Genomic DNA, 10,775 nt, shown 5'->3' on the forward strand with positions numbered 1-10,775 from the left:
AAAATTCCACTTTAAATGAGCGAAATAATTTTTAATCTCTCTCTCTTTTTTCTCTCAGCAACAATACCATTTACTTCGTATACTTCTTTCGTAAATAAATCTTAATAGACAATCATATAAAAACCTTTTTTTCACATATTTCCTCTTTTTTTAAAAACCATGCGAAAAAAGTAATTTTTTGACACATTCAATCTTTTTTGTGTATTGCTAAATATTAATATTTTAAAGAAAAAAATATACATGATTACCATAGAAACATTATTTTCTTTCAAAATAATTATCAATGTAGAACGATTCATTTATGATATAAAACAAAACGAAAGTAAATTGATCACATGTTGATAAAAGAAGCACAGTAAACATATGAAGATAAGTGCTGTTTTCCTGGTAATCTGACGGTGCATTAATATGTTGGCATAATGTTTACTCATGTGTTAATCAGTTGAGTTAACTCCATTTTTGACTTTGTGAAGAGATATAAAATCAAGTGTTAAAGTTTACTTCGTATTTACAGATTCAGCACGAAAGTATAAACATGTAGAAGTTTCCTCTCGAACATTTCTAATTAGCTAATATTTAAATTGATCATGGCTGAACCGAATCCACTGCTACCTAAAGTATCATGGAGGGAGGAGGATAGTGCCATTCTTACGGCTGGTTTCTCTCTAAAGTACAACGCCTTTTCAGATTTGTTCAAGATAATTTCAGTTGACAAACAAAATGAAATACAAACGAGAACGAAGGCCCGTATAATAATAAGTAACTTTGAACGAGAAGAAAGAAACTATTTTCTGCTGTTCAAACCTTCACAGTATGCAGTGTCCAAAGGAGATACAGCTTTCACGGCTTTCGAGAGAGATCTTAAGCAAATAAAAGATTTTTCATTTTTTCCAACTCTTCGAGAAGTTTATGCAGCTGCTGAAATCTTACAGAAAACCATATGTTTGATTACATTGCAAAGCGGCACAACACAGTTTAAAGGGATAAATATTCATCCTTTTCTTCATGAGGATGAAGAAGATCCGAAAACCATCGTCATTGTTTTGAAGTTTTTCGAAGGTGGTGTATATTTCCAAGAAGTAAACTGGCCCAAAGAACGCCCATTAGAGACGTCACCTTTCAATGTTATAAATAAAGATCATAAAAATTGCCTGGACAGAAGATTCTGCAACAGCTTTGACGTCCTAAAAGATGACTTTAACTTCAATTTCCTCTGCAATGGGACAGACGTCACTGTACAAGTTGAAGACGGTTTGACGTTTTTTGAAGTTCTCGGCGATGTTTGTTACGCAGATAAAGCTGCCAATTTCTTTGTTAGAGAAATAGTTGGTGCTCATCAGTCAGATCCCGGTTATAAGGAGTTATATATCCGATTAATGGATACAAATACAGACATATATCTAAAAGAGGAGGAAATTCAACGCGTTAATGATGAAAGAGATTCAAGGAAAAGGGAAAAGTTAGAAGAACAAAATCGTGCAAAAGCTCATAAGAAACATTTAAAGGAATGGAAAGTTTTTGGAAAAGGGGACAGTTTTGCCGTTGCTAGTTTATATTACATTGAGTTGTATGTCTCCGATGGAAGCAGACATGATATATTTCATCCTATCTGTACATCGGTTGACACTGTTTTCAAATCGTCGCTTTTTGTGCAGAGAACAAGAGGTTTGAATTCGATAGGGAAATACAGCGGAGTTTCTTGTAGAAGTGAAAAACCCGAAGTGATGGGGAACTTCCCTTTGATTTTAGGAAAGAAGGAGGAATATATCTTTAATCAGCTTAGTGAGTATTTTTTTTTATTTTTTAAAGAAAATATATATAAATACATATAGATACTTCTCATACATTTTTTAATTTTGTCTTTTCAAAGAGAATTCACCATATATTTGCTGTCCACCAGAAGGTCGACAATTCAATAATGCGCACAAACACTTAAAAGATATCAAAGAATCTAAAACAAAATTGGACGAAATACAACCATTTCCGACAATTAAGACAGTACTTCAAGCAGCAATAAGCACCTGCCTTGAAATGGAAGGAAGGCGGATTGACCACATAGAAAACGGAACACTAGAACAATGTCTCAGCAAGGAAATCTATGGCTCGCAAAGTCAAGAATGTATTGAAAAGTTTCGGTATGATGTAGTTGGTTTGAAATGCAAATTTTCAATCATATCAATTAAATCCTATAAGGACAAATGATACAAACAAAAAAATGGATGCCTGGATTGGTATATATTTTTAACCTAATGATGCAAATAATAAATTTCTAGAATATAAAGAAATTGTAAACCTTCTGTGATGTTCAAAAGTGTGTCCTTCTTAAACTATACAAATATTTTTCTACTTTAAATTCCATTTTTGTGCAAATTTAAATTAAAAAAAATAAAAACTACGCGGTGAAAGTTATTCATTTTATTCTTAAAACATGACCCAAGTTGTTATTTTCAAATTCTTTGACAAAAGTTTGTTTGTATCATCTGTCCTTAAAAAACGTAAAATAAAAGTAGGTTGAGGATATTTCTCCTTCCTAATGAAAAAAATAGTATTCGTTTAAACATTATCTGTCTTAGCCATCTGCTAGTTATCCGATAAGCAAAGATTTAACATTTCAACTGTTTACAGTTCACTGCTTTTTTGAGTTAATATGGTATGCAATGATCGCATGGAGAGAACGATCATAGGCATTTATGCCTGCTGTTCAATCCATTTCTTTATATGAATAAAATATATTTTAAACTAATGATCGCAACTTTTGAGAAATATTACATAAACAGCTTATGCAGTATTTGTATTTTTTCTTCTGCCAGTCCTGCTACTAATAATATCTGTAATTATGTTATATTATTCGTAGGGTAAATGTCGCTGATATATCGAAGGATGAAGATCCTGAGAAGAGTTTGGAAAAAGTTTGTGACGAAATAAAAATTCCGATATACGTTCTTCCTTTCAAAAACAGAATAAAATATAGTTGGAAGCGGTATGTTCCTGCCAGCTTGCAATCACCCAAAGGAAAACAGTGTACATTTTATATCACCTTACTTCAGGTAGAAATAGGGGGCCATATTTGGTTTGAGAGAATCGTTCCAGTCAAAGGATGTAATTGCAGTAATTTTTCGCCGGAAGTTGCAAATTTACGAAAAGAAGGTAATAATGCAGGTATTTATTCTAGACTAAAAGTTCATGTACATAGGTATAAAAAAATAAATTTAAGAACTGTAATTAAAAAGTAATAGAAAATAAAAGATTAGATTCAATCTGTTTCTGAATGTGTTTTAGGACCAGGGTTGGAGGAGTAAATAGTAATATGGTTCACGTTCGAACTACAATTAGATTGTTTAAATATTTTCTCTTTGCTTCAAGATCAGAGCTTAACTGGAAAACTTCACATTGATAGAGACAAAAGACATGCCCCACTTGTCAGCTTTCTGACGGATGATCCGAAAATGGATTTATTTACACATGAGAAGCGACAGTATCCACTTTTTACAAAGTTTTCTGAAACACGCTCGATTCTGGATCGACCAGATATGAGAGACAGAATGATTGAAGCTAATGTTGATAGCTTCTATTCCCTGTATAGATGTTTCAGTAAGGAAATCTTTGGAACCGAAAATCATTATGAATTGATAAGGAATGAGGTACTTTATGAAATACTTAGCAATCCCAGTATATACGCTAATTATTTCCGCGATCACCGGCAATCACTTTATAAGGAAGAATTGGACGAGTTCTTGGATAACATTCGCTTTCCCAAACACTCATTTCTTGACAAATTAAAACCTCGAAGTATACTAGAGAAAAACGATGTCATATTTTTTTCGAATCGCATTGAAGATGGTTTGGAATTAGAAGAACTAGAGCTCTTTGCCATTGCAACGTGCTTTCAATGCAGCATTTATGTTGTATCTATTTCAAGGAAAGACACAGAAAAAGACGAATTTTCAAGATGGAGAAAAATTGAAAAACTGCGGGTAAAACCTCAGCCTTTGGGTTTTGAAAATAGGATATTTCAAAGTCGATGTCAAAATACAATGGAACATTATGTTACTCTATTCCAGACATGTGCTGGTATTTATCACAGAGTCGTAGGGAATAACGAGTCTATCGTATGCAATTGTTTGCAAGAGCCACCAACAGTTCCTTCAATGATTAGAAGAGATGATTTTATCAAGAGAAAAGGTGTGCATGTATTTTTCTTATTTATTTTTAATTAAATTCTAAAAGAAAAATTGTTTTTAAAGAAAAACGTAACATGAATGAGAAAAAAGCAAAGCAAAATTCAAATCACAACATATAAGTTCAAACTCACAGATCATGGTTTTTAAAATGTTGAACTTCCTTTTTACTTCTGTTGGTTCTAGATTTTGACATTGGAATCATTCGAGTTTATCAGGAGATTGACAGTCAACTTTACAAGACACAACAAAGATTTGAATTTTGGATAAGATGTAACGTAATTTTCGAAAAGTTTTGCGCAGATTCCATCAATCTTCTGGAAGGAAGAAGGAAGAAAAGCAATATTGCCAGTATTACAGGGTCATCTGTTGGTTTGATGGGGGGTGCACTAGCAGTTGCAGGAATTCTCGCTGCTCCATTCACGGCGGGGGCATCTTTTGGCCTTGTAGTAGCTGGCGGGGTAGTTTCTGGTCTCGGGAGTTTTACATCTGTGATTTCGAAACTCACAGAGTTAGGCTTAAATAGAAAGGAATCAAATTTATCCGAACGGCTACAAATGAATATGAGAGAACACTCAAGACGTCTAGAAAATGAAACACAGAAACTTGAAGAAATTATGGCAAGGTTGGATGAAATTATAAATTCGAGGAGAGGTATTACAGATAATTTATCAAAGGCAGATTCCGTACGTTTGTCGGCCGTTTACCTGAGATCTGTTAGTGGATTAGCCTCATTACCAATAGCAGTATTAAGAGCTTTATCACGAGCTGTTGTCGCTGCAGAGGCCGTCTTTATTCCAGTGTCTGTGTTACTAGATGGTGTTATTTTAGTGCTAGCGGCGCGAAACTTACACAAAGGGTCTATTACTGGAAAATCAAAGGAGCTTAGGGTATTGCGAAACTTTCTAAAACTTACACGAATTCAGATGCAAATTTGGGCATTCGGTAGTGATACCAGACAGTACATGTACGAATGCAAGGTATATGTGTAACTATTGCTGACACATTTGAATATTTTTGTCATTAAATCAGTATTCCACTTTTTGATTTACAATTTATGTCATCATGTTCATTGATTGACAAAAAATGACAAAATTTGTAAGAAAGATTTTTTTTTTATTTCAGGATGCTGTTTGATTCTCTCTTCGGCATTGAAGAGTTGGGGCCATTCAAAGAGGGTTTCTCCAAAAAAAATGAAATTTACTACCATTAACGTTAATGCAAAATCCACAATTTACGTTACTATTCCGAACTTTTGGAGTGACGTTAGCATAAACACACCTCGTCTAATGAGAGTTTCATATTATCAATGAATTTGTTTCATTGTATAGTGTTACTTGATAATCAGTGATGAAATAAATAAAGAATTAAAATTTGATGTTTGTCCTTGACTGCATATTTACAGATACCAGTTTAAAGGAAAATTCAGTTGAACATGTACATTCATCTGATTATCTCGGACATATAATTTTCAGTTGTCTCGAGCAGAGAGAAAAATCTTAAAATAATTAATATATGCACTATTTTTTCATATCGTAGTGTCATACTTTCTTTGACATTCAAAAGTGTCTACACAGGAAATAGCATACATGTATAAAATTAAGAAATATGATTGATAACTAATAATTTGTCATTTAGAAACCCTCATAACACATATTACATTTAATCATAACATCCGCCCGCAGAAAATATATAAAGTTGTAAAACAATTTTACATGAACTTAATAAATGAAAATTAATATTTTCAAAAATGAAAATGAGGATAAGAAAGGAAAAAAAAAACAAGTGTCACATACAATTTACACATGAGTTAAAACTCAAAGCAATACTGTCGTACTTGCGCTTATCATTAAGCTGTACATTAGATACATAATTATACTAAATTTGTAACTAAAGCAAAAATCAGATCATAACTGAAAAGTTTACCGAGGGGGGGGGGGGCTTGAATTTTAATAAACTTGAGAATGCCTTGATATTAATACAGCATATGACTTTGCAATATATGAGGATGCTTACATGTCAATATGACTAAACATAGCTTTTCTGTTCTTGAGATTTTCCCTTTTATTTTTCTATGTAAAAACTATCCACCATTGTGGCCCCATCCTACCCTTTGGGGTTATGATTTGAACAAATTTAATTCTACACTACCTGAAACTGCTTCCATATAAATACTAGTATCACTTATCATGGCTTTACTATTCTTGAGAGTAATATATTTGAAACATATTTCAATGTAAAATGATCCCATATAAGTATAACTAATCATGGCTTTGAAGTCCTTGTGAAGAAGATTTAAAAGTTTTTCCCTAGTAAGTCCTATGTAAAACTTTGATCAACTATTTTGTCCTACGATACCCCCGAGGGTCATGATTTGAAAAAAACTGGAATCTACACTATCTGAGGATGATTTCACATGAGTTTCATATTTCCTGTCTCAATGGATCTTGAGAAGATTTTTAAAAGATTTTTCCTATTTTTCCTATATATTTCTATATAAAATTTTGATCGGCCATTGTGGCCCCACTCTATCCCCGCGGGTCATGATTTGAACAAACTTGAATATACACTACCTGTGGATGATTCCACATGAGGTTTATCTTTCCTAGCCCAGTGGTTCTTGAGAGGAAGATTTTTAAAGATTTTTCCTATATATTCCTATGTTAAACTGTGCCATTGTAACCCATCCTACCCCCGTGGGTCATGATTTGAACAAACTTGAATCTACACTACCTGAGGATGGTTCCACATAATTACTTGTCAAGTGGTTCTTCAGAAGATATTTTTTACTACGTCATAATTATCTCCCCTGGAAGAGGGCGTGGCCCTTCATTGTACCAAACTTGAATCCCATTCACCTAACGCTATTTTGTTGCAGGTTTGGTTGAAATTTTCCCAGTGGTGCTAGAGAAGAAGACGAAAATGTAAAAAGTTTTGGACGACGACAATGACGACGACGAAAGACAACGGACAAATTTTGATAAGAAAAGCCCACTAAACTTGAGCCTTCGGCTCAGATGAGCTAAAAATAGGTATAACCCATAATGACACAGTTGATTTTAATATAATATTCATCCATTATGTAAGTACCATGGTTCACAAAACAATTAGCAAGCATGAAAACATTGATATACAGCAGTTAAATAATAACTAAGATAAAAGATGACTTCGAAACAGCCACAAACACATACTAATAAATAGTAGAGAAGGATATGGAAATAACGAACAGTATTCAATCTCAACGTCATTAAACAATATACAAAATAAGAGCAGAGCAAACACGGACCTCCGAAACATCAGATGTGGGATCAGGTGCCATGGAGGAGTGAGCATCCCCTGTCGACCGGTCACACCCGCCGTGTGCTCGTTGTCATAATCAGGAAATAACTGAAAAAATCCGTCGTCAATTCAGTGTATAAATAATGGACTAGCAATTGGTATGAAAAACGTCAGTCAGCATATCATTTAATGATAAATTGTATTTGCTGACAAGGTCATTGTATCGACCATAGAATTTACGAAATGATAACTTTAAACGAGACTGTTGATATTATTGTTTCATCAACTTGCTTGTCAATAATTTACCTCGTTTAAGAAATTGTTCATACGTAGAGCATGCTCTTGCGTATCGAATCAACTGAGATATATATACTCCGTATGCAGGTGATGAAGGTATATTGCTGCATAAGTAAGGGAAGTTGACGATAGAAAAGTTAAAGTCATCACGTTTATCATATAGCTTGGTTGTTAGATTACCATTAGTGTCTTTTGCAAGTAAAATATCCAAGTATGAAGCAGAAGTGTCGGACTCTGTGGTATCCTTTATCTCAAGCTCACCAGGATATATCGTGTCGACGTAGGAATGGAATGGAAATTATCATTATTAATTGACAATACGTCGTCGATATATCTAAATTTCGAGTTGAAGGCACAGCAAGTGTTTTCTTCATTTCACGCATAAGATTTTGCATACATTCTGCTTCATATGAATATAAAAATAAGTCTGCTAATAACGGAGCGCAATTTGTACCCATGGGAATTCCAATAGATTGTTGGAATACCTGGTCTCCAAAAACCACTCAAGCATCTTATTGATGTCAACTTCAGAGTACTTATGTGTGCAATCAGAATCTGTTTTAACAAAATAATTTTTCAAATGACCAATGACGAGGGAAGTTAATTTACGAGTTCCATTTTTGTTGAAGAAGCAGCTGTCAATGATATCAAAAAGCCTGGATTTTAATTTGTCGTGGGGAATTGTTGTGTATAAAGTTGAAAAGTCGTAAGTTTTAAAAATGTTGATTTTTGTAAAGTCTTGTGATTTCAAATTGTTCAAAAGTTCTTTAGAATTTTTAAGTATCCACATCTTATTTACACCACTTCTTGAATATATAGTTGTACAGTACTCTTGAAGTTTTTCCTTCACTACTGTCAATATTTTAGTGAGAAGTAACGAAAGAGGCTTGATTGAACATTTACTGGATCCTGCATGTATTTTTGTTTGTAAGGATTCTTATGAAGGTTCAGAATCCAATATATATAAGGTAGTTCAAATTCATTTTGGCTCTGTGGAATATTAAAAGTATTCAAAACTGGCAGGTGATTTTGAAGAATTTCTTCCTTAGAAAGAGAAGTATGAGTATAAGTAGGATTACCACTTGTAGAATTAAATCCAAGTTCTTCTAGAATGCAATTTATATAATGAGCCTTACAAACGAAGACAATGTTGTTACCTGCTTTGTCGGCAGGAACCAGTACGAACTGATCGTGTAATTTATCTAATTCTTTTTTTCACTTCTGGTTTATTGAACACAGAAGAATAGATGGTTTTCATTTTGCTTCCTCGCGTAGTCGGTCACACGACTTAATTAGATTATCTCAACACCACGAGATGAGCTCCTGTAGTGAAATAACTAAAGAAAATTACCTTCTCGGACAAAAGTTCTTCGTCCAATTTCCATGTAAATCACAAATCACTGGAATAGCGCTTATCTCAAAAGCAATCATAATTTTTTTTAAATCTAACAAGGCGCCACAATGAAAAAAAACAAAACATTTAACAATTATAAGACAATTATATGTACACTCATTTTTACAAAAAGGGATCATGCCTCATATAAAGCATGTCATCGCTATATATATGCAACACTCATAACATTGGTTCCCTACTTTCAAGCTGTATAATATAACAAAATTGCAAAATGAACGACATATGACCTCATGATCAAAATACGTAGCAATTCCAGGCCTCGTTACGTCTCAGAATTATACAAACTATCTCAGAATAACTTGAGCAAAATATACACGCATACTTCGCAGTTATGATAAGGCTGTCCGAAGGCTTAAAATGTATTAAAAATATACATTTTATTTTGAGCTTGATTTTAATTTCAATATGTGATCCTTGTTTGAAATTGCAGTCAACTTGAGATAACAGTTTAATCAGGTATTATAATAAAGCATTTCTGTGATGTCAGATGACTGTGTTGATCACGTGACGGATATTTTTGATATTCTTAAATGTTGCACAAAAATCACCTCGGCACAAGTGCAAAACGAAAATATTGTGCAAAGTTTGTTACATAGATCATTTTATCGTCATCCCTGGTACATAAAAAGTGCTGGGGGCAGGTTTCATTTTTACTTCTTGAGAAAATATTTTACGATAAATTAAAAATGCCAATGTAAAGAGGGGTATTTTCCACACTTTATCGCGATTTATACAAAAACGGATAAACTACGTACGATCCCCCAGCAAAATTCAATTAGAAAACATACTTCTCTTTTAGATTCACGCAGAATATCTTCAATTTATCCTTGTCTTTCACTTGTGCCAGTCCAATATAAACACGATTCATAAATTCTAACTCTGTCTACGGAAGTGTAAGGGGAGCATTTCAAACATAATCTTTTGCTATTGCTTGAATATATGCATATCGGACAAGCAAAAGGAATAGAGACATTTAAACATAAAATGTTAAACATTAAAACAGCACACACAAGCTTAAAAAACAACCTTTACTCTTGAATTAAACACAAATCCCCATAATAAATCTACATGCCGTGTAATAATTATGACACTTTCCCCGTCATGTCAGCTCAAGTATGCAGTGACTTGACGTCATATTCTATTATGACGTCATATCTAGGTAGTTCAGAGAAGTAACTACAGTTTGAACAGTTTGATATTTAACGGGCAGCCTTATCCTAGCTGCGTTGTGCATGTATCTTAATTAAAAATAAAACTACTTTCATGAAACTGTAAGGAATATACAGGTCTTTATGAAAAGTACTAAAATAACTACCTTGTCACATGTATTAACATAATTATGTACAACTCAGAATCATTGAACCGGTCACGGTAGCGTAGTGGTAGAGCGTTCGCTTCGTAATCGGGAGGCCCGGGTTCGATTCTCGTTCGCGGCGCCGCGTCATACCGAAGACGTAAACAAAGGTAGTGACTGTTCCTTCGCCAAGCGCTCGGCACTAGAAGTGAAAGTCACGGGTCCTTCAGATATGACCTTAAAAACGTAGGTCCCGTGTCACGGTAGGCGCTGGCACGATAAAGAACCCTCACTGCTCAATGGCCCTGAGTAC

At 34.0% G+C, this 10,775-nt stretch overlaps 2 protein-coding genes across 2 annotated transcripts; both read left to right on the plus strand.

Moving 5' to 3' along the window:
- The first annotated feature begins 527 nt into the window (after window positions 1-527).
- Window positions 528-2,208, plus strand: LOC134266225 (uncharacterized). The gene is made up of 2 exons (XM_062748454.1): window positions 528-1,782; window positions 1,871-2,208. The coding sequence occupies exons 1-2, from the start codon at window positions 588-590 to the stop codon at window positions 2,200-2,202; spliced, it is 1,527 nt and encodes a 508-aa protein (XP_062604438.1). The 5' UTR covers window positions 528-587; the 3' UTR covers window positions 2,203-2,208.
- A 656-nt stretch (window positions 2,209-2,864) lies between these two features.
- Window positions 2,865-5,469, plus strand: LOC134266226 (uncharacterized). Its single transcript, XM_062748455.1, has 4 exons — window positions 2,865-3,147; window positions 3,364-4,182; window positions 4,365-5,158; window positions 5,304-5,469. Exons 2-4 carry the CDS (start codon window positions 3,447-3,449, stop codon window positions 5,313-5,315), a joined length of 1,542 nt encoding a protein of 513 aa, XP_062604439.1. The 5' UTR covers window positions 2,865-3,147; window positions 3,364-3,446; the 3' UTR covers window positions 5,316-5,469.
- The last annotated feature ends 5,306 nt before the right edge of the window (window positions 5,470-10,775 follow it).

Source organism: Saccostrea cucullata, unplaced genomic scaffold (genome assembly GCF_032062105.1).
Source record: "Saccostrea cucullata isolate Sc308-1 unplaced genomic scaffold, CSIRO_AGI_Scuc_v1 ctg677, whole genome shotgun sequence".
NCBI lineage: Eukaryota > Metazoa > Mollusca > Bivalvia > Ostreida > Ostreidae > Saccostrea > Saccostrea cuccullata.

Bases quoted from the DNA above. Each gene is read 5' to 3' on its own strand.
- LOC134266225 (XM_062748454.1), top strand. From the start codon at position 588: ATGGCTGAACCGAATCCACTGCTACCTAAAGTATCATGGAGGGAGGAG. The intron at 1,783-1,870 runs GTGAGTATTTTT...GTCTTTTCAAAG, and splicing joins ATATATCTTTAATCAGCTTA to AGAATTCACCATATATTTGC.
- LOC134266226 (XM_062748455.1), top strand. From the start codon at position 3,447: ATGGATTTATTTACACATGAGAAGCGACAGTATCCACTTTTTACAAAG. The intron at 4,183-4,364 runs GTGTGCATGTAT...TGTTGGTTCTAG, and splicing joins TGATTTTATCAAGAGAAAAG to ATTTTGACATTGGAATCATT.